The sequence below is a fragment of the Polyodon spathula genome, chromosome 10 (assembly GCF_017654505.1).
Source record: "Polyodon spathula isolate WHYD16114869_AA chromosome 10, ASM1765450v1, whole genome shotgun sequence".
Classification (NCBI taxonomy): domain Eukaryota; kingdom Metazoa; phylum Chordata; class Actinopteri; order Acipenseriformes; family Polyodontidae; genus Polyodon; species Polyodon spathula.
Genome location: NC_054543.1, coordinates 28,390,305 through 28,418,266, shown reverse-complemented (window position 1 = coordinate 28,418,266; position 27,962 = coordinate 28,390,305). Strand labels below are relative to the sequence as shown.

The 27,962-nt window shown below is 37.2% G+C and overlaps 1 protein-coding gene across 10 annotated transcripts in view; it reads right to left on the bottom strand.

Moving 5' to 3' along the window:
* Positions 1-27,962, bottom strand: part of LOC121322053 (tensin-like) — a 309,001-nt gene that overhangs the window by 82,746 nt on the left and 198,293 nt on the right. For 9 of the 10 annotated variants that reach the window (XM_041261524.1, XM_041261522.1, XM_041261526.1 and 6 more), the window contains 8 exons: positions 21,931-21,972; positions 11,075-11,124; positions 9,648-9,819; positions 7,962-8,012; positions 7,124-7,246; positions 4,161-4,225; positions 2,945-3,028; positions 36-148 (listed from right to left, as the gene is read on the bottom strand). In XM_041261524.1, the coding sequence (XP_041117458.1) occupies positions 36-148; positions 2,945-3,028; positions 4,161-4,225; positions 7,124-7,246; positions 7,962-8,012; positions 9,648-9,819; positions 11,075-11,124; positions 21,931-21,972 (700 nt within the window). Of the gene's footprint in view, positions 1-35; positions 149-2,944; positions 3,029-4,160; positions 4,226-7,123; positions 7,247-7,961; positions 8,013-9,647; positions 9,820-11,074; positions 11,125-18,073; positions 18,351-21,930; positions 21,973-27,962 lie in introns of those variants that run through there. The other variant, XM_041261528.1, reaches the window with a different exon arrangement.

The following is a 27,962-nucleotide window of genomic DNA, read 5'->3' as shown; positions in this document are numbered from 1 at the left end:
ACTGTGTTAATGATACAAATCAAACACAGGCCTACCTCCTTTGGATTCAAAGTTTGGGATCCCATGCATGATTACGTGATGCAAAAACAAAGGCTTGTTGTTAATTTTGATGGCTCCTGACAACAAGCCGCTGAAGTACTGTATGTATCTGCAAGAGGAACGACAACAAGATCTAATAATGAAAAGTCATTTCTAATGAGAAACTTGTACCTGCTTATTCATTCAAAACATTATAAAAAAAATTGTGGTGTACATTTTTAATCACCTCTTAAACAACTTGTTTCTTTGTAACCTCAGAGACTAATTTGCCAAGCATTAAAGCTTATATTGATTTATAAAATAGCACTTTGTATTCATAGAAGCCAACAATAGATTGGAAACAGATTTAAAAAACATTTTTAAATGAGCTCTGTGAATAGGGCAAGGGGTGGTAGTAGACTATTTCCTTATGTTTGTTAGAAATAAGTGTATTTTCAAAATTAGATTTTCATTTATTCCTGAAAACTGTTGCCCCCCTTCCAGTTTTCCAGTGCAGTTGAATAGTTCCCATGTTATCCTCTGCTTAAAAAGTTGGAAACTACAGGCTTAAGTAAATTTGTGAACTCCATGTCTATATTTGTTGAAGTAGTGAGTAATCCAATTAAAAATACCAAAACCATGTGTACACTACAGCAAATGTGATTCATATCTGACCACTTGTTGTTACAACAATCTGAGACAGTCAGCACTTCATTTCAGTTTCTGGGAAACATGTAACACTATCATTATCAAACAAACAGGCTCTCCCTAGGGGAACTTTAAACATTGCATAAATAAGCTAATACAGTTTGTTCCTTAGAGATGTATTCAATTAAAACGTACAGCACCACGACCCACATTATGTCCCTTTTGTATGGTGGTAAACAATAACGGCAAAGCGTGTTAACATTCAATAAGCTTTCATTTTAAAACACATAAATACTGGAAATAGAGAGTCTTATTTCCATTCTAATTCGACACCAGTATCTAAGTTAAACGTTGGTTGATTTCTACAACTTGTATGTTTTCAAAGTATACAACTGCAGTTGTACATTTTTAAAACACCGCACTGGTTAAATTGTAGCCTATGGAATGTTAGTTATTTGTTACATTGTAATTGAACTCAGAACTTTCCCAGAGAAAATACTAAGTATGGTATAATTATAAAAGTTTGAAAACTATTTAAAACAGCAGCCATTCCACCATGGAGCTTGATAGTGATCTAAAATAAGATCTCAAAAACAAAGCCAGACTGGGTCTGGTCAGTACTTGGATGGGGAACCTCTAAGTAAAATCTGACTCTTTGGTGTACTGTATGATTTGTTCTAACACAGAATTGTGTTAGCAGGTGCTCTCCTGGACTTTTTGCTGTTGACCAACTAATTGGCAAAACAGTTTTTGCAACTACCCATTAAGTACTACATCAATTTTTACCATGTGAAAATGTAGTCTTTGTGAAGCACTTATTTAACAATGTAATGACTGTGATGTCACAACTGTGGCAACCAACCAGTCCGGTTCTCTATATGTTGCTTTACAATATAGACTTTAAATCGCCAGTCCAGGTCAGTTGGGCTACATAAACAGTTGTCTTGTCAGGGGGATTGTTATCATCTAAAAAAGCATATTTTCAGAAACATAATATTAATAATGTGGTGTTATCCAGAGTCAACATTTTTAAAGTGGTACTCAAAACTTTGTGTTAGGCTTGTGTTTTATCAAATAGTTGTGCTATGCTGGTGCGATTTTTGGCAATGAAGGCTACTAAGTATATATGGTATTCAAATGTAAGAATAGCCATTTCAAACTATTTTCACAACACCGGTTCAAACAGAATGTGCAGCCCATCTAGTGACAAAGGGCCTCAACCACAGGCTTCTAATCAGTCCAGTGACAAGAGGTAGCAGCTGGTTGTTTTAAGTAGGATGTCCAAAGACAGGATGGGCATTTTAGTTTTTTTTTTTGTTTGTTATGTTTTTTTTCAGTGAGGTCAGTAACTGAGGCTTAAATTCTGTTAAGACTTCAGTAGAAACAAGTAGTTCCCCTTTAAAAAGTCTGAAGTACATTAGCTGCCTGTTCAAATATTACGTTTTAAATAAACAAAAGCCAATGTAGGTAAAGTGACTGTATGAAAAGTAAGTGCATTATTTAATTAGTTTTGGAAAGAGATAGCCCTCACAGTACAAAAAGCAACACCACTGTGGAATCCTAGCACTGAACAGTGCAGGCATTGGTTGTGGCCCAGTAGTTATTTGAAACCTTTCTACCTGATACTGGTTTGGCAGTGCAGAAATACAGCTCTCTCCATTATAATGTCACAAATGCCTCCAATAATAACTGCAGACTGCCGGGCACTCTGTCCCAGTTAATTATATCCCACAGGAAATAGCAGCACAGGAGCCTAATACTGAAAGCTTGTAAACCCCCTTTAAAAGTTAGGAGTGGGCCTGGCTGTTAAGTGTGGTGGACCCTAAAAGCTCCAATTGGGTCTCAGTTTGTCAGTTTCAAATCAATCCTTGTTCATTCTATAATGGTGAACTATGGGTTCAATTTTTATGTAGAGCTTTGAAACATACATGTAAACAGGCCTGACGGAATGCGTCATAAGACTAATTTAAGACATCCTGCTTTTATCTTAAAGTAAGATAACTAACATCATCTGTTCATGTTATAGGGTGTGATGTAAGGTGGTGTATAACGCCATTGTAAATGGAAGAGACTTGACAACAGCGCACACTGGCATACTGTAACTTCAAAGGAAATCCGTGTTTTTTTTCCCATCCATCCAAAATGAACTATTAAAAAAAAATGCTGGCAGGTGTCAAACACCCTTCAGTGGATGAACGGTATGTTACATTAGGGGTCAAGCTCATATACCACACAGGAACCTACCAGTGAGGCAAACAGGAAGTGCAATTAAACTGACCTCTTCTGGGAGGGCTGGCCTACAGGAAGTACTTTGTCTTCATAAAACCTCTTCATAGCAAACCTGTCCAGCGCTTGGTCTGCACTGTAATTGAACACAAACAAGAATACCATTCATAATGGAAACAAGATTGCACCCTGCGATCTTACACAGCATCACCGCATCATTGGTCTTGGGTGACCAAATATTGAGGTAGGGAATTTTATATGTTACTTATGGTGCTAAAATAGGAGATAGCTAAAATGGTATAAGCCATTGGTAAAATGGTATAACAAAGGTTACACTTATTATTATTAAGTAGTAGTAGTATTTGTATTTATTTACTTATTTACTTTTCTGAAGGACATTGGATACAAATTGGGAAGGGCCAGCTTTGATGTATCCAAAAGTGTTGTTGACATCCTCCTGGGTGATAACTGTTCCTGTGGATTCCCTGTTCCAGATGATTCATGGCCACAGATGACTTGCATTTTGCCCCATTAACAACTTCTCCAGGCCCCACATCTCTTATTTGTTTCTCATCCAGGCCAGTTGGTTTTAAACACACAGACGCATGTTTTCAGAACACTTGGGCAGTCCTGGAGAGAGCAGTATGTTCCTAAACTGCTGGACATGGCTACTTCAGTCTGTTGCAAAAGCACAAATCTGGCAAGTGCTGTAGTAGTTTGCAGCTGTTGTTGTAGCCGCTTTGAGGTTTGCAACACAAGTTGTCATGTTGGAGCATATGCCAGTCATAATATCACAGCAAGGTCTCTTTCAGTCCCAGTTTTGTTTCCACTTTGACAGAGTTTGTCCACAGAATAAGTGTACAGTTTTCATGTACGGTGCTGAGGTTGTAGCACACATTTAGATGCACTGCCCCAGCTTGACTAATTCATTTATAGGAAGCTACCATCTCAATAAACAGGGGTGTATTTCCATATAAAAGTGGTATGTTTATCAGACACTAGATAAGTATCAGGAGCACCTGTGTTATTTTGTACAGTAAGTAAGGATTAGGGAGCAAAAAAAAAAAGCACTGCACAGAGGAGGTATTATAAAAGGTGCACACTGACATTTCAGACTAAGCTTTCTCTGAGCAAGTTCAACAAGTCGACATGTGTCTCAATAAAGCCTTCTTTGTGAAACATGATGCATAATATTTCTTAAGCATGACCTCCTTCACACAGTTGTGTAAGGAAAGTGGTATTAGATGATTAACTGAAAGACCCCTTACCTGGCAGAGATGTTGCTGTAGTGCATGTAAGCTGCTATGACCACACCAGTCCGTCCACGATTACCCTGTTGAAAGTTAGAATAAGGTAGCGTGAGAGAAAGCGTTTTGCACAAGATATAGGCTCATGTATGGTATAAACATGAGGAAAGCATAGTAAAGTGCAAAATTATGAATTACAATACAAGCCTGCGTCATTTTTGTACAGTGAGCATGACTTGGAAAATGTATGACCTCCAGTTGAATAAGGAACAAGTCCATTGCATACACCTTGTAGAATGACAAAGTCAAGCACAGGGAAGGATCAGCTCCAGGAGAGGGTGGAATCATTCAAGCTCAGCAGTTTTGAGGGGTGTCTGTGTACATTAGGAGGGTGAGATGCATAAATAGGTGACGTAGGCCAAAATGTGAAATGATGGGGAGAGGCAGTGAGAAGCAAATAAAGTAACCCAACAGTTCAACAGAAATCAATGCAAAAAAAAAAAAAAAAAAAACCCAAAACCACCACACTATTAACCAAAAGGTTTGTTACATACAGTATAGTGAAAATGTAGCATTGTGTTTTCAAACTCAGTGATGACTATCAAGGATCACCATACTATGACACCAGGTTTTGAGTTATAACAAAGATTAAAGACGTAATTTATAATCATACAGTATAGAGTATGAGGTAACTGGCTGAATGGTACCACTGGGAACATTTTCATGCTTTGACAGCCAGGAGGTATCACAATATTTTTTGTAGTACAAGGATACTATAGCAGTGCCTATGTGTTGCTTTATAGGGTTGTCATTGTGCTGTGAGGTAAATTCATGAATTTGCTTTCCATCAGCTATGTTTTATAGGAGGGTTGCCAGGAGACGGTGAGAATGTTTGTTACTAGCAGCTATGCAGAGCAATTTAAGAAAATGCACACAATTGACTTAAACAAAAGATTATATAAAAAATAAACAAAGGGCAGATTTGTGCCAGGGGAATTACATCTGTGTAATTACATGTGCAACTGTACAGAAATAGAAAAAAATACTCAATAACAGTATTTGCTATTGTCAATTGCTAGTTTATACCATTACTTGCACTATTGTTTTACTATTGAAATTTAGTTTTCTAATGATAATAGTTCAGATTTTCATTTTATAAATAAAATGATTTAAACCTCACAGTGGAGTTAAACATTTTGTGTAGTACATGGAAGTTCTGAAACAGCATAATGAGGATTTTTAGAAAGTTCACAATGAAGACAAATAAATACATTTAGTGTATTCTGTGCTGTAGACTTGCCATTTTGCATCATACCTCACTTTTCCCCAGAGTATTAACTAACCAATGCACCCAAATGTATTTGCGATTCATGCACGTGCTTTTCCATGCTTTCACTGCACCTTGCTTTGATAGTCAAATCAGACCCTATAAAGAATTCTAGCAGTTGTCTGTGCTTGTCTTCTATTACCCCACCTGCACCAGACACTCCAACCATCTGTTGATCTCCGAGCAGCTATTCCTTTCATCTCTTTGTGTGTGTAGATGGGTAACACTTTAAAATAAGTGTCTGTTAATGACTATTTCATGTGTATTAAGGAACATGTTATGAAGCCATATAAAGTATGTCATGAACTCATGCTTGTGACTTTTGAATTCAATAGGAATTTCATTTGAAATCAGTAGGAAATCATGTTAGTTACATTAGAATTATATAGACACTTATTTTAAAGTGTTACCTATAAATTTATATGTACTTGTTTTGTCCAACAAATTAGTCTAAGGTGCTTTATAAGTCATGTTCACTATAAACTGGCCCTAACCACAGATCTTGGTGAAAATCCATCTTGTGGAACTCCTTGTGCTCTGTTATGGTTGAAAATGTAGTGTGTGGGTTATGGTTTGATAACTGACCCCTTTTTGATGTCACAGTCCTCTGCAGCTGTCGTCTTCTGAAGCAGTCACTGCAGTACATGTAGACCTTGTCTTTCCTTAAAGAAAAGTGACCTGTATTTCCCTTTTTTAGTCTGCGATACAGATGCTCTCACCAGTTTGACATGTTTGTATCTATGAATTTCATGCCCAAATAACAGCTAATTGCCCTTTGGCCTTATATGCTGTGCAGTTAATCATGTGGCCTATAAATGACTATATCTTTAAAATGCCGACCTGTAACTTGTTTCTTTTCTCACTTTTCATACTTCCTTCATACGGTTATTCATCCATAATTTTAAAAACAGTCAATCAAAAATATAAGGTCAAACTTGTAAGAAACTTGAGTAGTCAAGAGCCTTTATCAGTGATTTTTTAAACCCTTTTTCTTAGGTGATAATTTCTTAGCATTTTACTAGATTGAGAAGTACAGGATTTGGACTGCAATATGTAGGACACACTTCTGCATACATGGGGTGACTGAATGTGATAAATGCAGTAATAGCTATAGCAGATTGAACAGTCTCTGATAAAGAGCTGACTATTTGCTCAGATTCCAGGTGCAGTACTTCTATAACCAAGACTGCACAATTCACTGATGTTTCACTTTCACTACCAACTTCCATGAAAGAATTAGGGGTGGTAATCATTGAGTAATGGACATGTATATCTCCATAAATGTGTAACACTTTGAATTAGACCTATTTTTTGTTTGTTTTTTTGTTTGTTTATGTGTACTTGTTCCATTTGTTGCGTTTCAGCCTATCAATAAGCTGTTTGCCACCCAGAGAGTTTAAGAAAATGTATTAACATCGCCACCTGATGATTGAAAGGCTGAACAACAGCTTCACACAAAAAAAGAGGGGATTCTTTGGGGAAGGAAGAGGAATGGTGGTGAAGTGAGAGAAATAAGCAGTTGAGTGTCTGAGGGAGAAATGGTGAGGGATGGAAGGTGTCGCCTACCTCCAGGGCCAGATGAGAGGCTTAGGGAAGGGGAAAGTACAAGACAAAGGCCCTGCGGGTGGGTGAAGGATGGAAGCAAGGAGTCACTTACCTTGTTATGCAGAACCACCACATTGTGAGGGTCTGTATTGAGCCAAGTGTCCATGGCTTTACAGATGCTGCAGATCTTATCAAGCGCTGGGGCATGGTGATCTGGCCAGCCAAAATCCAACACCTTCAAGACAAGGACAGGGAAGGTAGAGGTAGATACAAACTCGAAGAAAACCTACCACATGTAACATACTTTAACATCCCACTTAAAATGTACTATATTTTTATATATAGTTTTACACTACTGGCATTTCTATATACAACCACACCACACAAGAGGAAGTGGTATGAACCGAAGATTACATTTTGAACAATAATAAATTCAGTTAAAATGGAGGTTATGAATAACTTTATTTACTGGCAAGTTATATAAAAGGAAGCCACAATAGAGAACGCTTTGTATATGCATCCAAATGCAATTCATATGTGGTTTTTTTTTTTTTTTTTTTTTTTTTTTTTAAACTTTTGGAACCTCATTTTCGACAGCTACAGTGGTCTTTTGAGTGCATCTTATTTCAAGCAGTAACAATTAGATACGTATTTGAGGGTAAGGAGTTGGGTAAATTGTATATGTATGCTTTCAGAAATCAGCATCAGGGAGAATGTGTGTGCTTAAATGCACTTAAGAGAACTAGAGACACTCAGACAGATGATAGAAGACACAGATAGAACCACACACCACGAATGGAGAGGAAATAAGCCAGAAACACAAATGCGTGCATATATAAGAACAGTTTCAAATCTTTATTTATACAATGCACTTTGACCTGTGCTCCCATTCCTTTACTAGGACACAGCAATATTGAATGTTGACTGTCAGTGAATTTCATGGTGCTTACCTTTGGGTTGAACTTGGTGATGTCATATCGTTTCTCGCTGAGGTTAAAAAGCTGAAAAACAAAACCTCTACCATTATTATCACATACCATTGTAATTCGGTTTTTGTTCAACAAAGACCTAACTAGACTGAGTAGTTATGTATAGTCTAATAATGAGTAGGTAAGAATATTCTAATAATTTATTAGTTCCCTCTTGAAGTTAAACCACAATTGAAGAAAAAAAAAAAAAAAAAAAAAAGTCACTGTTGTATGGGACTATCTTTCCTGCTAGGTGTCATACCATAATTACTACTATTTTAAATACTATATTTTATAAACAACTCCTTTCTTTGATAATTTTTTTCTACCATAGGAGCTATATTTGTAAAAAAAAAAAAAAAAAAAAAAAAAAGTACAACCATTTCCCTCTAAAATAAGGCCTCTTGATCCTGGCTATATCTCCGTGGTAATGGCTGGAGTCCTGATCATTGCCACTAAAATTATGGCCAGAACATGAAAGCCAGAGGTTAAACATATGTATTTTTTTGTCAATATTAGGAAGGAAGTCTTTTTTCCAAGGCATAAATCTATTTTTTAAAGCCTGTTTTGGTTAATAAAATTTAATTTGCAGTTCATTAAACCGTTTTCAACTGTTTTAAAGAAGGTTTATTATGCTTGCTACTACTCGATTTTAAATTTTTTGCCAAATCGCCGATTAATATCGACATTTGTTTCAGACAGAATTTACTAGGTTTTTCCCCCCCCCCCCCATCTTAATTTTTCAATTCAAGCAGAGAATGGCTGAAGTTGAATTTTATGCTATAACAAAAAAAAAGACAGACTTTTTATGCCATTGAGAAATCTCTCATTTAGCGAAGCCCACTTCAACTCTATGGAGTGTATGGGCTCAAACGGGGCCTCCGCAAGAGCCTCCAGTACAATATCAAGGCTCCATTCGGGGAGAACAACCCCTCCTTGGGGGGCGTAATTGGAAAGCACCCTTAAGAAAATGGGTTGCCAAGAAACGTGCACCCGGAGATACGCAGTCTACGGGGGCATGGCACACAGAAATGGCTGCTAAATACACCTTCAATTTACAAGGTGACCTACCAGCATCAAGCAGTTCTTACAGAAACTGCAAGATAACTGGCATAGGACAAAAGATTGGGTCATGACCCTTAGTCAGACACCAGTTCTGAAGATATCTCCACGTATAGGCATATAACGACCTACCCTAGCGTTCTGCAACGTGCCTACGATCACATCAGAGTACATCCAGATGAAGTTGATAATTGTATATCATTTAAACAAATGAGCATTCTGACCCTGCTTCAGTCAACGAAATCTGTCAGAACTGGATGAAATGACAAAACTATACTAACAGATCACTGTGATGATTGACAGTGACCCCTAGCTATTCAGAGTGGAGTGGACAGTAAGTATAAAAACTAAACAAACTATAGATGATTTCTAAATTGTTATTTTTGGTACAAAAATAAAAACTGGCGAGATTTTACCGACCTTTATCCTATGTACATTTATTTCAGTCGACCTGTCATTTTTTGGGAATTTGACGTTTGAGCTTTACCGATTAATATCGAAAAGTAGCAAGCCTATTTAAACTGTACCGTATTGAAGAATATATGAATATAATGTTTAGAGTATATCAAGTTTCCAGATTAGTGTTGATGGCATTCCCTCACTTACCAAGTAGTTGGCTCCATGTTTGGACCTCAGCATCTGCGCCACCTCCTTCAGGTTGGCCCTGTAGCTCTGCTGCTCAGCGCCACTCGGGAACGAGACGGAAATGATGCGCTCTGTGATGTAAACCAGATCCACGTCGTAGCCCTCATCCATGGCTTGGATTAGACTCAGGCTCCTGACAGGAAAGACAGCAGTTAGAGGACAGCTTCAGTCCAAACCACCCTCAAAAGGGTTTGTAAATTACATTGGGATACCACTATACTGTAATGCCAGTGTTTAGCCTGAAGAAACCCTAGCAGATAGCAGACTACAACATTACCAGCAATATCAACACAGTGATTTGGATATGTCCAGTATAGTATTAAAAAAATAAAACCTACTACAAAAATAATAACACATTTCCCAGTGCTGCTGAGGAATGTCCTGCCTTCCTGATTTACATCATTTGTTTAGTTCTGACTACTTTAAACCCATCCCAACTATTGAGTTGCAACACATTCCTATTGGAGACTGGAGATTTATAATGAAATTACAATCAGAATGGAGGCTTGTTAGCAGAATTTAAAGCTGTATTACAGTTAAGATACAGAGGATTTAAAACAGAATTGCAGCGAAATGTACAAAAAAAGCCTACACACAAAAACCCCAGAAGAATGTGCCCATGACCATAGCGATTTTTTGTGGAAGACAGCAAAGGAAAGATAGTACAACTTAAGCATGCAAGTACTGTCAAGTTACTACTATAAATATTTTGGCAGAAAAAATTACTATGTAGCAGCTGTATTCTTGTACTGCTGAATCACAATTTGTCAAATAAAACACACACACTCAATTGTTTGAACCTGTGATTTGGATTTGTGTCAAAGGCCTCTTCATTAGTCCCTCTGGCTTCCTATTCCCAACACCACTATGCTTTCTGACTTTAACTTCTCTTGCTCTGGATGTGTCCTCCGTTATCTCATTTTCAATTGCCAACTTAAGCCGATAGACCAACGCTATCACAGTCTGTCGGAGGCAGATTCAATCCCAGATAAGCATGGTAATGCTTTGTTAAAACATATCTAACCAAAGCTTTATACATGCTTTGCAAGTGCATGGTATGCTGAAAATCTAGGTAGGTTCCAAGTAGATCACTCATTATCCTATGGTAGATTATTTCGAAATATAACAGCTCTTCAAATCCTGAAACTCAAGTTAAATGACAACATGCAGTTCAAGCAGCGTAAGCGATCCAGACTAAAATAAAAACACTTTTTAAAAATGTCTTCACCACAGAGATCAAGGCTAAATAAAAGCTTTATCTCCCAGTTTGAAATCATGATGGACATGACAGCAGGTATGTTTATAGTAAAGCTTATAGTAGGTCTTCTTCAGTGTAATCTGAGTTTGAAAAGCAATATTATTGCATCTCTTATATAAACTTGTCTTACCGTGAAGGTCTGGGTCGGGATTCCACACTCTTGGTCGATTTTGTTGAACCCTGGAAGACAGAATTGGAACTTGTTGCTCATTCTTTCTGGACACATTGGCAAGTATTGATACAGCTGATGCAAGGAGGTTACATTGGTTATAGCTAATTAAATAATTCCATACAGCTTACCAGCCATTCACATTCACATTCACATTCACATTCACATTCACATTCACATTCAATTCACATTCAATGACACATGCAGTTTTGAAAGACGCCCATGTTACACCAAACATACTGTAGCAGAGCAAAGCTCTGCCCTTTTTAAATTGGCAGGGATGGGTTAATTTCCCCTACCTGCCTGGGTTTATTATATTCAGGTGGCTGGGGTTGATTAGTTGATCAGGTTAATTAATGATCAATCAGCCTCTGCTTCTCATTTGGGAGGAGGGAGCTGAGGAAGCAGGTTGGTGTTTGTGGTGACTTGTGACTTGTGATTTGTGATTTGTGAATCCAGCGAAGGCATTTCCCAGCCTGGAAACCTTAATTTTGCAAGTTTTGTTTTTTGTATTGCTTTATTTGTGTTTAAATCCCTTTATTTTGCCCTTGTGCACGTTTATTTTGTGTTATTTATAATAAAATTAGTATTTTTCTTTGAACTGCAGTCTGTCTCTGGGCCTCTTTTTATATCAGGTGGCTGGGTGCTGATTGATCATTAATTAACCTAATCAACTAATCAACCCCAGCCACCTGAACATAATAAACCCAGGCAGGTAGGGGAAATTAACACCATCCCTGCCAATTTAAAAAGGGCAGAGCTTTGCTCTGCCACACAAACATTTCCATTTCACTTCAGCAATGTATTCAATGATTAAAGCATACGAACTCATGTCTTTCTTTACCAGAGTATGGTATCATATAACATTTAAAAAGAAAATACATACATGCTATAATGTGCTTCATTCAAAACTGCATGTGAGACATACTGTTTTATGAAATTGTTCATTCAACCGCAAGCAATTCTTCACTTGAAACTGCGGTATACACAATATTCTGATCTAAATTACACAACAGTGTACACTATTCTTTTTCAAACAACTTTAAACACTACATCGTAACACATATTGAAGTATTAGGAAAGAAACATTGGTCTACATTTAGACTATTGTTTTGCATAATTGGTTTAGAAATGTGTCTAATTGTATAACAAACTTTATTCATAGACTGCATTGTTCAAATAAGTATTACTTTATATGCTAAAGCTGTGCTGGGAAGGAACAGTCTGGTTGACTCAAGGGAAATTAAAAAATGGTTACCTTAATTAACTTTATATAACCAGTCCTTGTGTATAATATGTGTTAAAAACACATGCTTGTTGTATAAAACTGACAGCTTTTTAAAAGCAATACCAGGTAGGACAAAATTATGGTAATTGAACATTTTTATTATTAAACCTTCAGCTGCCAGGTTTCAACAAGAAGAATTAGGCTTTTCCATTCTGACAGCAGCTTATATTTCCCATGTGTTCTAGTGGGCTTGTATTAATTCCTGGTTGCTTATGCCAAAAAGCAGAAGCATGGCCAGTATGTGTGGTCAATTCATACATATGGTGTCCACATTAGTTTAAATAAAATATTCTGGTCTGCAGTTTCCTCATAAAACACTTGAACCTAATTGGAAGCTGAAAAATGTCACAGTCAAGACTATACCATTTGATGTGTTCAGGAAATTGGTTGACTGCTACAATAGCCAATGCAAAAGCAGGGGTGAGGCATAGTTGGGCTCATTTTGTGCTTATATTTAAGCTTTTTTGTTTTTTTCTTTACTGGAATCTGGTATCTGTACAGATCTGTTTTCCCAGCAGCCATAGCAACATTAAAACAGTAATATTTATACTCTAGATACAAGTGAAACTATTTTAATCTGGAAATGATATAAAGCTTAATGTTACCCATTTTCTAGGACTAAAAAACAACAAAGGGAGGGATGTTTATTGCCTGTTAACCCCATCCAATCCCCTTGCTTGCTATATATCTTGGTAGCCTCAATAGATAATCAGCAAGACGTCCCGTAGGTGCGCTGCCATGCAGAATGCAAGCCATTTACTACCAATGCAGAATAACTGGGTGGTATATTTGTTATTCATTTACCCCCCAACCCCTAAAATGAGTTTCTGCATTGATGAGACTTATAGTAACATTCTGTGTGATGACTGTCTTAGCAGTCACCATTGCAGAAACACTGTTTAAATGTTAAAAGAAGGACAAGTATTACACCCAGTTATTCTGCATAGTAAATGGATATCATTCAGCGTGCCTCTTATGCAACATCATGCTTATTAAAGTCTGTTGTCTATTCCTGATTAATGAGACGATTACCTATTCAGTCATACCAAGATATTTGTTAAACAAAGGCATCTGAATGGAGTGCAAGGGGTGATAAATGCCCTACCACCAGTCATTATGTTTCAAAGCTGGTGTCACAATTCTTTTGGCAGGGCAGTATACTGTGGTCTTGACCACTAGCCAAATATTTCAACTAGTGCCTCAACTTCTTACTTTACAGACTGCTTCCAAAGTAAATGTGATTTACTGTTGACATCTGTGCAAAAGGAACTAGATAATAACAGCCACCAGATCAAAATGATTTTGCTCACAACTCCAGCTAGCGTTTAATCAGCCCAATGGCTTAAGTATGCCATTTTAACAGCTTTTTATTTTTATTTTTTTTACATTTGCTTTATTTGTGTATGATGTTTGCTTTCTGTGTAGTTCTGGATTCCGATGCTCCAATATTGAGTCATTATAATGTTCTCTAAATCTACTTTTACCTGGATGTGAGCTGGTCTAGAGATAACAAAGTGCAAAGAATGAACATACTTCTTATTTCCATTCAATGTGACAATATGACATTTCAATTCCTCCTATATTTCTGTTCATTTGTAGAGGAGGTTGGGTGAGCACATTGTTATATGGTTTAAATTGAATATGAAGGGCTTTCCAGTGCCGGTCCTTAGTATTGTCCAGACAAGATCAAAGCCAGGTAAATGCATATTAGAGAAAGTGATTAAAACTCAAAATTGGAGAAAATGAAACTATAATTGTTACAAATGCCATACATTATTAAATGAAAGGTAAACTTATATTTGAAGCTACTTTTAATCTCCCATAAATATTTAATTCTCAAAGCCTTCAAAGAAAGGGTTTGCTAATCAATAAGCTTGGTTCTGAGGGAATGTACTAATTGTAGAATGTTAAATGATACATCAGGCTTATTTAGTACATAGATTAGAGGTCAGTACATAACTTAGTATAATGAACATTTTTTCAAGTAAAAACACATTCAGTGACTTTATTAATTAATTTTAGCTTGAACAGAAAGAAACTCTCCTGATTCATTGTTCTAGCTTTATAGTAAGACATTTATTATTTTAAAGCTTCACATACATAAAGAAATATCTATGATATATAAACATATATAATTGTTTTGTATATATATATTAATATACTATTTATTTTATATATATATATATATATATATATATATATATATATAAATATGATTCTGGTGATTTCCATGGTTATGTTTTTAAACAGTGCATGCTCAATTTAAACATGTAAACAGTGTCTTTTTCTCTATCAATGCAGTATGTGTTGTTTAGACAGTTATACTCTTATGAAAGACTGGCACATAGTGAAGCCCCCCACCTAATATGTTAACAGGACATTATTTTGCCATTGTCTGACAAAACAGTTGGGAAACAACATGTTTTCTAAGTGTCTCATACTGTACCTGGCAATAAAATGGTTTCTCCTAGGGCTAGCATTACTCATGATATCAGCGTGCAGCATTTTAGAGTCAAAAGCAGCGAGTCCAGAACGTTACACATGATTCCTCAATTTGCTGCAATATATTGGTATTATGAAAAACAAGGAAACCACAAATGGTCATTTTTTAAAAATCCTGATCAGATATTACACTGCTATTGCAATAGTATAACGGTGCCATTGAGATGGCTTTGGAAAGTAAACTTAAGAAATTATACAATGCCTCATCTTTTCATTATATTGTAGCTGCCATTGCCCATTTCTACAGAACCACTGAGGGGCATTTTAGTGCCATTAAAGATCATTGGGTATAGGAATACCAACTGAGCTTCAATTCCATTTCATAAACGTTTTTTTTTTACTCTAGCCAACTTGACAATAAACATACATAAAGTACATCAAGTACAGCTGTTTCTTTGTCACTGCAGTTACGGCAGCACTTGAGAGGCAGGAGGTCTGTTATTTGTAGGATATTGTAGGATATTTGTATGGATTTGACTGTACAGTAGAACTGGAAAAGTTATGAACACCACGCTTAAAATTGACTGGTCAAGCTAACTACACTTCAATCTGGAAACTGGGCTCCTAGAAAGAAAATTAGATGATGCGAATTTTAGGCATTTAATCATCAGAAACAATGCATTTTTCAGTTACAGACATTTGAGACTTTATGAAAATAAGAAAAGACAGCTGCTGTTGATCTAAAACATTAACTTTTGTGACCAATTCAAGCTTTGATTCTTGACTCATTTCTTAATCTAGTAGGAATTCCCTGTGCATCAGACAGACTAGGCTTGTATGTGTCTAGGTTGACTCAGTTCTAACTGGCTCACAAACAAACTGTATTGCCTGAGTGCTGATAGTTCAAGCAACAATACGACCTCCTTTATTGAAGCTCTTGGTTTATTGATACTTCAAATAATCCCTAACTTCAACAATAGCATTTTTTAATACAATGATACAACATTGCTATTACTTCCTGGCAATCAGTTGTGCTGGTCAGTTTTAATCTAGCTGCAATCAGATCAGTGTGACCTACAACCTCAGAAGTACTAGGAAGCCTTGGTTGTTTGATTACAGTGTTGTATCCCAAATATATCACAACAAAGAGGGGCCAGAGATAAGGTTGACCTGATTATGTAAGTAAATGGATTTCAAAGCATGGGTTTACTTTAATCCATGTTAACATGCAGACAACTTTCCAGACTACAGGAAGCATGCCAACAAGGTTGTATTAACACCTATTGCCAGCTACCATACAAACTACAGAACACAAGATTCTGTGTCTCCCTCTTTATTAAGCAGAGAAATGCAGAGTTTATTGGAAGGGCATTTGACATTTAACAAAATCAACAGGTATGTCAGTAACATACATCCCTCGTGACTGCAGTGAATTAAAAATTAGAGCCATCAGCATGATGAAAAAGTGGATGATTATGACATTTATCAATAGTAAGTACACAATGGAATAGAGTAAGAATTACTGAGTTTCATGATAATGTGATAAACGATTATCCACATATATGTAAAAATGTAAGTGACATACAGACGGATGGAAGAACTGACAGATAGACTACCCCCTATAGCCCCAGAATCAGATATCCTCAATAGCTTATAATAAATAATGCTGTTACCAAGTTTCATGACAATAGGACAAACAGTTATCCAGACATATGAGACTGAACTCAGTACAAATTCTCCATCTTTACCTAATTATTGATTTTTGGAACAGGGCCCAACTACGTCTATTTTAACACTACGGCATATACTATTGGATTTATGTCTACAGTACACAGGACACTGCACAAGTAAGCTTTCGATATTGTTACATATTATTATTACACACACACATGTGTATGTATATCTATATATATATATCCTAATAATATATTATGTAATATATACTGGTTAACACTGATAGATATATATATATATAATATATATCACATCCTTGTATAAAATTTTTTAAAAAATGATTTAATAATCAAAACTGAGTAAATAACTTGTTGAAACCAAATCACTTTGACAATAAGTAGGCTAACCAGCAGTCATTTCTCTCTGCTAAAAAAATTAGGCATTGAAAACCATGATCAAAATACAGTATACTACATTAAAATACATTGACTGTATTACATTTAGTGAAGCTATGAATAAGACAATAAATGTTGTGTTACTGTAGCTTTAATAGGCAGCATTATAATAATGTAATAATAATGTTTACATATAAATAAAAATGCTTCACTGACAGATACTAGCCTTAATAGAAGCTACTGTATGCTGCTAAACCTGTGTATCTTTACCTAACTTTTCTTCTACTCTTTGCAGAACTTTTTATTTTTGTTTCTTGATGTGTCTTTCCAGTTGTATAATGTTTTTGTTTTAGCTGTAAGAATCCACCTGTTTTATCAGTTATGTGGGAGCCATGAGCAAAATTCTCATCATGTAAAATGAACGAGAGAGACTGAGGTACTGCGTGGTGTCATCTTTGAAGAAATCTGTGGTGTGACATGCTCACGTACTTCTGCCTGCACTAGATCCCCTTTGCAAGTGTTAATAACTTGCACCTTCCTGGAAGTACAGTATTAGAGTAAGCATGGAAAACAAGGCCATCAGATCAACCAGATATATCCCATGAAAACAGTGAAAAGATGTGATCTAAACATATACAAGAATGGTATTAATAGTTAATACAGAAAGCTCCAGCTTGATGAAATGGACATAACTGGACTAGAAATATACTTTGAAAAAAAAGACATAGTAAAACTGTTGCGATAAGAAAACTTATTTAACTAGTGAGCAATTTACTAGTTTGTGAAAGGTAACTGGAAAGGTTACAGAAGGTTTTACTAGTTGAAGTATTTGTCCTTTTCCACCCAAAAAAACATAATGCAGAAAAAAAACAGTAAAGGTTGTGTCAAACATGAAAAAAGAAAACATCATCTGAATTCAATCTGCTTTATTGCTCAATGTCATCTCAACTAAAATAAAACTTTTACCAGTGTACAATTATAACTTTTTACACCCTGCTTTACTGTTAAAACATCTGCAAACAGTGAGGTAACAGATTTTAAATGGGAAGGTTTTAAGCAGTGAATTATGCCTAAAACAGTACAAAAGCCAATAACATCTAAACCAAAAAAAACATTTAGGGGGGTTCTTTTTTCTTTTTTTCTTACACCCCATGTCCCTACCTTAAATATGTAACCTGTGCTCCATCTCCAGGGCATTTTAAAAGAAACAAACTTTCTTTCCTGTCGTTGAGAGCTGCTGGGATTCATGCTTGCAGTAGGCTGCCTGTCGGTATGCATTCTGTCTGCTAAAGTGTCCCTTTTCGGTAACAAAAAGGCTCTATTTTAATCCCAAAATATTTACTGGATGCCACATGCCTGAACCCGATCTACACTCAAACTAGCTCTCCCTCTCCCTCTCTCTCCTCTTTACACTCTCCTCCTCTTTCCCATGCTGTGTCTTGCTGGCATCAAGACTGCTGCTGTTTGTAGCTTCTCTGTGCCCCTCCCTGGTCCCAGGCAGGGTCAGTCATTCATCAGCTGACTTCTTAGAGCAACTAAATGTACTGCTTCTTAATTTTCCCTGCAGTTAACACTCTCGCTGCCTGCTAGCCTGGTGACCTTTTTCTTTGAAAATCTGGTTTGAGTTTGAGGGCTTGTTTGAGGTGGGGAGAACTGGAAACGTTTTACAGAGTGTTGCTGTACCGAATTTAGAATTTAGGGTGACAAGTGATTGGTTGTTTGAAAGCTTTTTAAGGAGCAGGATAAAAACAGAGTTGAAAATGGAGTGTTTAAGATATTGTTAAAGGGTGACAGTGCTGGGTTTCTGTTAATATAGTGTTTTATTGTTCATTATTAAGGTGTAGATGGATTAGAGCAGTGCACACTATTAAAGTATGGGTGACAGCACAGGAGACCTAAAAATAGTGTTAAAGGCTTCTTAGTAAAGAGTACCTTCAAATAGCATAGTATTTTCATATATTTTTCTGATCTTTGTATGATGTTTTTCTGAGTGATTCTTATTGCAAGTACTCAAATATTTTTTTCTTTAATTTGTGATAAGTTTGTGTTGGTTGTTTTTACAACTAGAACTGATGAGCAGTTTGTGAATTCATTGTTAAATCACCATAACATAGATTTATAAAAAAAAAAAAAAAAAAAACAGAACACAATATTTGATAAACTGTAATTAGAACCATACTGGAGAGCTGCCAATGGAATGCTATAGAGTCCATTATTAAGTTGCAGAGTGACAGCATTGAGTAATTGAGAGGTTTAGTGCATCTTACTAGAAAACTAAACTGACAACTATTTTACTTGCAAGTCTACTGTTACATCGTAGAATAACTAATATGTGTGAGTGAAGGGAGAGGGCTGGCTGAACTCTTTACAGACATGTCATAGCCAATAAAATGTGACTGTATATGAAAGAAAGCAGCACGAGGCAGAACTTAATTATATTTCTGTGAGGAATCTGAACTGAGGAATAATTCCACTTGATGGGTTTTCATTTTGTGGATATGTTGCTTGATTTTTGTGCAATTAGTGTATTTCTAGTTCGAACTGAATGGAAGAAAGCCGAGAAGTAGAATGAAATGCACTTTGTCTGAAGCTTGGAATCATTTGATATTGACATGAATAAACTATAGTTTACAGTGCAGAGCAGTGGTTCTGTACTAAGAAGCAATGACCACGTATGAGCAGCTATTATGAGCATTGCCATTGATCATAATAAGGTTTTCTACTGCCAGTACTGTTCTTTGGGGTATTTTGCTAATTTCTCAGAAAGGTCAAACATGAAATGGTAGTGAAGAATTTAATATAGGACTGGTTAGTACACACACACACACACACACACACACACACACACACACACACACACACACACACATATATATATATATATATATATATATATATATATATATATAATACCCAAGGGTATTCCCTACCAATAAAAACTACAGCAGGTGAATTATAAGAAAAAAATACAAAACCGTAACCACTTGGCCATCCTTATTCTAGGGCACAGCCAACAAACCATTTAACTGGGCCTCAGATCTGTTCACATCCCAAATCCAACCCCCCACACATACATACACAAAGTTCCTAAGGCCCTGAAGCTAAAATGCAAAAGGGAGCAGCCATGCAACATATATGCTAATGCTGAGATGGCTTCACAACTGATTTTCTCCACTAACTGTTCCTTCTGCTTTGGCCTCACCTGAGATCAATTATAAAAAATGCATTTTCACACGGCTGAGGATCTGACCCCCACCAAGGGTTAATTTGTGTAAAGGAAAAGCCACACACCAATAAACCTTCCCCAGGATCTGTTTTATTCTGAGGTTTCTCTGCAAGAGGCAGTCCTAGTTACAATTGCTTTACATACAACATCATTCGAAAACACTGAACTCCTGAACCTGAATATGATGATTCCCCCTTAAAAATAAATACAGATCAAACCACAAGTTGCCAAATTACGTTTTTTATGAGGATGAATGTATAGTTCTGGTTCTGAAGAGTGGCTGTTGTTTCAAACTGCAGTACAGCATACCTGCCACCAGTTCCTATATTATCGGGACAGTCCTGATTTCCAGCCTGATGTGTCCCCAAATCACAATATTGGCTGGTTGGGTTGAATTCTATATTCTTGCAAAGATTGAAACATTGGTATATAATTGTTTATCTTAGGTCCCACACTATCTCAGAAAACTATTTGTTATTTCTAGTAGTAATCTGAGATTTTAGGCTGTCCTAACCTTCACGGTTCCTAAAATTAACCAATATTTTATTTTTTGTTCACACCATGGTCTTGTAATAAATATCAAAGCAACTTAAAACTCAGAGCCTTAATAATGCAAAAAGAGTTTAAACACAAAATCAACATATATTTAGCAGAGACATTGTCATTTATTTTGCCTTAACCAAATCTCACATGGAAAAGAGATGTTTTAATCTTAAACGCAACATGCAACCCAGCTTGCTGCGCATGGACATCATTGTACCTGTGTTAGTTGAATATAAACTTAAACTATGCATTTCACTTTGCACCACGGCAGCCTTCAGTCAAGGTCATGGTTCTTCTTTGGCTTAAAATTAATAACTTCAGCTAACTTTGCCCCAAGGAAATACTGTACTATAATCTAGCTCTTAAAACATCTGTGTTATGTTCTCTGCAATTTATATGCATCCTGATAAACAAAAAGCTCTACCGTGTAATTTCACTCTGTGCAAAAGGGCTCCCTCTCATTGAAAACATGCTGTAGCAGTGTCAACATTTTCAAACCTGAACTTGATAACCTACAGGGAGTATACATCCAGGGTAGACATCAAATGGAATTTGAAAATAAATTAAAGGGTACAGCAGGAAAATGACATATACTTCATTTGAAAATTTGGTACGTGAATGTATTTCTCATGAAAGGAAAGGGGCAGTCAGGCACAGTCCTGACAGACACCAGGAGAGATTCCCTTAACAGCTTTGCAAACGTACCTCACTTGTGACTTGAGTCAGATTCGAACCCAGGCCTCAAGAGATGAAAGTAATGACAGGCTACTAAATTTTCCAGCTGTGCTTATGCCCCTGAACATTTCAAATTAGATTTAAACAACTGAGAGTCTATTAGGTCTGAGCCTGAATCCAAATTCAAAGTTGTATTTATTATAGTTTAGTTTTTTTCTAAAAGCATCCTAATTTCATCAGCACTTGGGTTTAATTTGGTAAACACTGGTGGCTCAAACAAAGTGTCTTCATATGGGCATGAGCTAGTAATTCTTACTGACAATTTTCTAATGTTCTCATAAGCTGTCAGTAAAGGTTGCCTAAAGGGCTTATACACAGTTACTGACTGACATTGTTATTAACTACATTATGATGTATTACTCCAATAATATCTAGTGGACATTACAGTTCAAAAAATGGTGTATGGAAGAGTGTACAATATTCAAGGAAAAAAGCTAAGGATGAAAGACTTAGAGAGAGAAACACAATGTAGTATATTTATCATCACAATGAATAGTAAATACAGTTCACTTACCATTGTGTCTACATGCTTCAGTGCAATATCATTACTGGGAGGCTGTGGGGAGATAGAAAGATGAAAAATAACCATTAGAAAGACCCATCAATCCAGCCAAAAGGTCTGGAAGAAAACATAGCCCTCTTAGAGCAGCGCTGCAGCAACATCTTGACAACAGAGCCTTTTATAGACACAGGGTTCCTCCAACAGCAGTTCATTTTCCAGCTAGAATGAATAGCTTCCAATCCATTAACTCTGGAGAGTCAGGGAGAGGAGGAGAGTGCACCTAGCGAGGACGTCTGCCAGGGAGCAAACACTCCCCTATCACTGCAGCTACAGCACACAACAACAACCAATCACCTTTATCAATCCAATCAGTGCTTTTCTACTTTCAGTAAGGTATTTATACCCTACAAAAAGATTACTGAGCTACACCTGTTCAAAGTATAGGAAAACATTTAATCGCCCCCACAGCTGGAGATAGATGCAAAGGTAAAAAATTGGGGGCTCAGATAGGTTTATAAGTTTGAATTACAATAGAGAAGCATGGTAATATTATACAAAATTAACATCACTTTTGGAACCAAATCTATTGTTCGTAAACATATGCTAATGCACATTTTGGGGTTAATATACTTTTGCAAATGTCCTAACAATATGAGGGAAAGCAAAGATGTAATTGTTTATTAAACAAAATAATATCACTTTTTTAAGGCAATGCAGTTTTTAGCATCCCCTTACTATATTTATTGTCCATCACTTGTTTTGTTTGTTGAGGCCTCGTACACCAACTCTGTGCCAAAAAGATCTACAGTACCTAATGTTGCCTTAGACTCATAGACTAAGATTAGTGGTAATAAGGGTCTGTGAAACCAATACTGGATACTTTACTGGGGAATAAAACATGGTCTCAAATAATTAAGTTGAAACTTACACCTTCCTTTTTCTTCCACACCCATAAGACCAGAGGTGCAGTACAGTTTAAGGAGTATCCAAAAGAAGTCTTAATTTAGTGAGAAACTGCCATATAAAACATGCAGCTTCACCAAAAGCATGAATCTTTTCCGAAGAGTCAAATCAGCTAACAGTAGTTGGAGACTCGATGAATATTGAGATGCAATGTGTGGCTGCCTGCGATGGGGTTCAGCCATAAACACTACATTTAAATATTTATATAAGTGAGGACACATTTGTTTTCAGTTAGTCAATCCAGCACCATGTTCTCTGCATACCATATACAGAAGCATCATGTACTTCAAGAGAAATCCTTCTTTTTTTAAAAGATGTATTTATCTATTAGAACGGGCTTCTGGAATCCAAGATGTCATATTCCAGGAGTGGACTGCTTTGTTTCATACTGTTTATATAATGTAAGAGAACTCACATGAATCAGAGTGAACATAAAAAATACAGGGCTGGAACATCTTAAAACAGTTCAACATAGCATGTAACAGATATGCATTATTTATGAGTCACAGGCTTTTAAGAGCCCGAAACAACTTGTCCATCTGGATTTCACCCTACTGAAAGTACATGTGCTGAACTCAAATCTAATTGGAGAAGACAACCAAATGAGTGAATTAAGAAGCCCAAAGAAGATAAGCATGTCATTGTGTCTGGCCAGCTGCTTGTAGGTGGGGGCTAGGATGTGGGAGTATCAGAGAAGTCCCCCCTCAACCAAAGAAGCTGTGTTTTATGCTTCCAGTTCTTGGCTCTAAAACATCAATCCCACCTATAGACAGATGAAACACTCCAATTCCACTTCATGTGGAAGTCTGTGATCACCTTAGGGAGGAAAGCAGGGTTTGTACGTAATGACACCCTGTTACCATCATCCCAAATAAGCATACAGGAGCTGTGCACCGACAGCACCTGTAGCTCACTGACTCGCTTTGAGGAGGTGATAGCCAAGAGGAAGGCTGTCTTCATGGACAGGTACTTCAACTCTATGGAGTGTATGGGCTCAAATGGGGCCTCCGCGAGAGCCTCCAGTACAATATCAAAGCTCCATTCGGGGAGAACAACCCCTCCTTGGGGGGCGTAATCGGAGAGCACCCTTAAGAAAACGGGTTGCCAAGAAATGTGCACCCGGAGATACGCAGTCTATGGGGGCATGGCACACAGAAATGGCTGCTAAATACACCTTCAATTTACAAGGTGACCTACCAGCATCGAGCAGTTCTGATACAGAAACTGCAAGATAACTGGCATAAGACAAAAGATTGGGTCATGACCCTTAGTCAGACACCAGTTCTGAAGATATCTCCACATATATGCGTATAACGATCTACCCTAGCATTCTGCAACATGCCTACGATTGCATCAGAGTAGATCCAGGTGAAGCGGGATCTCCCAGGACTGGCCTTGTAAGAGTTGGCATAGGGTCAAAAAACAGGTTCTCCTGGGCCATCTGGGGGCCACTAGGAGAACTGTTACCTTCTCTAACCGGACTTTCTCTAAAAAATCAGTGAGTAACGGTATTGACGGGAACACGTAAAGGAGCGTCCTGGGGCACTCGTAGGCTAGGGCATCGATGCCTGGTGGACCGCCAAAGTGGTGGAGGTAGTACCACAGGGAGCAGTTTGTCGTCTACGCCGAGGTGAAGAGATCAACCTTCCCCATTTCCGAATCACTCCCAAAGGCGTTCTACCACCTGAAGGTGGAGACGCCACTCTGACTGATGCGCACCCTCCCTCGAAAGGAGGCCTGAGGTCCAGTTTACCACTCCAGGAAGCTGCGTCGCCCACGTCAAAAGCCAGAAGGCAATGCGATGCAACCCCGGGGACCGGAGGCTGACTGTTTAATCCCTCGGTAGACGGGATTGAGGACATCACCCCAAGAAGGGCGTATCGGCAGCTCTGATATAAAGAGCTCAGTGAATACCTACCAAAAGGAAGCATATCCCATAAGTAATGTTTTGGTTGTCGTCTTCAAATTGAAAGGGAACCCCAATATAACAAAACATCCACAGAATTTGAGAGTCCTGTGACTGAATTGCGCTGGTGCACAGGTCAGGACTGAGGTGCGCTCACCTGTTTGCTGTCACCAGTATCATTGTTCCTCAAGAGACCTTAAACTACATGACTTTGTTGTTTGATTCAAAATTAAGGGTATGAAAAGTCCTTTAAAAAAATTATACCGAAATAAACGCTTAAAAAATCTGTCCCAATATTGCTCCCTTGTTATTTGACGTCATGAATAAATGTAGGCCATAAATTAACTTTACTGTTCAGTCTAAGGTTTGCTGCTATTATCTGTTAAAAGCTGTTTTATGCACCCATTAGCAGCACTTCAGTTCTGGTTTGCCCTTCAGCGTTAATTACAATACTGTCTTTTTATAAAGAACACACAACTGCCTTTTCTAATAAAGTGCAACCACAAATTACTTGTTTGTGAGAGCTGGGATTCTGTGAAAAACAACCCTCCTGCTGATAAGGGCTGTTGTATAATTGAACAAAAAGTCCCATTCAGCAGTGCATGGTCTTGAAGCACTGCAGGATGGAAAGCAGGCAGGGGTCAGACAACAAACCACCCTCAGACCATATTCTCCTAACCACAAATACACTGGAGTTAATTTGAGCTGTGGTGAGGGAAGAAGACTATTTCCTGTTTAAGAGTCTTGCCCTGTGTCCCTGGCAGGAGGGAGGGTCAATTCAAACTGCACAGCTGGAAAGACTGTCCTACCGCTAACAGACAGACTGGAAAAATAAGTATCTTGTACTGCATTCTCCAGAGGAACTTGCATTATAATCCCAAAGAGACAACTACATATCTGTCATTCCAAAGGGGATCAAAGGACCAACAACTGGATCTAAGTTATGCAAACTAAGGGACTTTACTGTCCAAATTTTGATGTCACCAAGGGGAAACATTTTCTAAAAGGGCCACACGAGGTGATTGTTTATTAGGGTAAAACAAATACAAAATGCTGTTACAAATACAAAACCATAGAGATAAGTACAGATGATGGTTCCTTGTAATACAGCACCATGATGTTATATCTCCATATACATTTAATCCAGAATACCACAAGAGGGAAAAAAAAGAATGCAATAAATATTATAACTTTTGAAAATGGCACCCCAAACCTTATTGTACGACGCAGAGCAACAAGCTGTAAATATGTTTTTTGCTAATATGTGAAATGAAATTAGTATACAGTAAGTTGTCATCTCATTAAGCTTTCTCTTTAATTGTGGTGTTATTTTTTTGAGGTGGCTAAGGGGTTAGGTTAATGACAGTGTTGTGTCACTGAATCTACCCTTCATAGTGGTACTGTAGTTTTAAAGTGTTCATTTTGTAGGAGGCTTCATACTACACTATTAAAGCCCACGCGTACTGGCCAATGTCTTAAGTTCCAGGCGGCTCCACCCATATCCTGACCGAGCAAGGTTTCCCAATCTGTTCTATAACTGGAAGACAGGGCATTGAGGACCCTTGCCACACTTTCCCTTTCCTAACTCAAACTCTCACCATGGGTCTCCTGACTCATCACAGCACCAGTCCTTGTTCTCAAACAGTATATATAACACAAGAACAAACAGGATTTTGTTAAAACAATTGGCACCAAACTTGCCTGGAAAAGTGACAACGTCTTCTCATTTACTTAAGTAAGCTTTTTGGTATAATGGTACGCTAGCAAAATTAATGAACAGATTTATATAGAAGTTACTGCAGTATCTATCACATGTACAGTACAGTATGTATTATCAACAACTTGTATAGCATCTTCCCTGTAGCTGTAGCAAACTTACAAAAACAACTGCATTGTTTTGAAGACAGATTGCTCTGTTTTAAAGCTATTTTGAAGGGCAAATGCAAAGGGATAAAATAATTTTAAATGTAAAGTTCGGGAGGAAAGAAACCCCTCAACACAGATCAATTAAATAATTTGTCAGACAAATAGATAAAAAATAATCCATACTCTTGTTTTTGCCCTTTGGCTTACTTATTCTTACAGGGGGTTCTGATTGCCCCATCCCATCCAAATGGCCTAGCAATCGTCCTTCTGTATCTGCCAAGAGGATAAGTAATATATAAAAAAAGCCCAAAATACAGGGATACTAACCCAAATAACTTCTACTATTTGGCAAGCCTTCAGGTCTAAAAGCACATATACATGTTTAGCAGTTTAGTAAGGTTGCTAGCGATGATAGCATTAAAAGCTTTGTGCAAATTATTACCAGCTGAAGAATCCCCTGCCAGTTAACACATGCTGTGTTTTATTGAATCTGTGAGACAGATGAATGAGACAGGGTTCAATACATGTATGTCCCCTGAAATGTTAGGAACGCTGTGTCCAGGATAGAACATTGAGGGGCTATAACTAGGGCTGGGATTTAGTCACTGTGGTTGTGGGTGTCACGTATTCCGTGTTTTTTGCTAGTGTCCGCGATTTTTGCTGATGTGAGTGACTTGCGGTGATGTCAGTAAATTGTGCTCCATCTGTTTGTGATTTTATTGGAAAGTGTTTCTCATTAAAAAAAAAAAAAAAAGCATTTGTTGTTTATTAATTCTAATAAATCACCGTGTAACAATTTTTTTTTGTTCTTGAGTAGTAAATGTTATTTCCTAATTGTTTATGCCTCAAAAGTATAGAAAATGGCTATTATTCCCCACAAACTTTGCTTTTGTGACCAGGACAGTGATATTTCAAAATATCACTATTTCCAATGGGAAAATGGGCAAATGTTTGTCTTTTCGTTCACATAAAGTCAGAAAAAAACAACATATGAATCCAAATTAACATGTATTTATGCTAAAGTTGTACAAAAGTGACTTCAAAAGATTTAGAAGTGAGTAGTTTTTCGAGATTTACGATTATACTGTAAATACAGTATAATCGTAAATCTCGAAAAACTACTCACTTCTAAATCTGCATTATAAATAGGTATTTAGATAGAAAACTGTACAATTGTGCACACTGACTGAAGGATATATATTGCAGACCAGCACAACTTAAAATGATGCACTTCCATTTACTAAGTAGGCCTCATATGTGCAAAGTGGTTGCATAGATGGTTAAAAGTAACCTCTCAGTTTCCAGACCT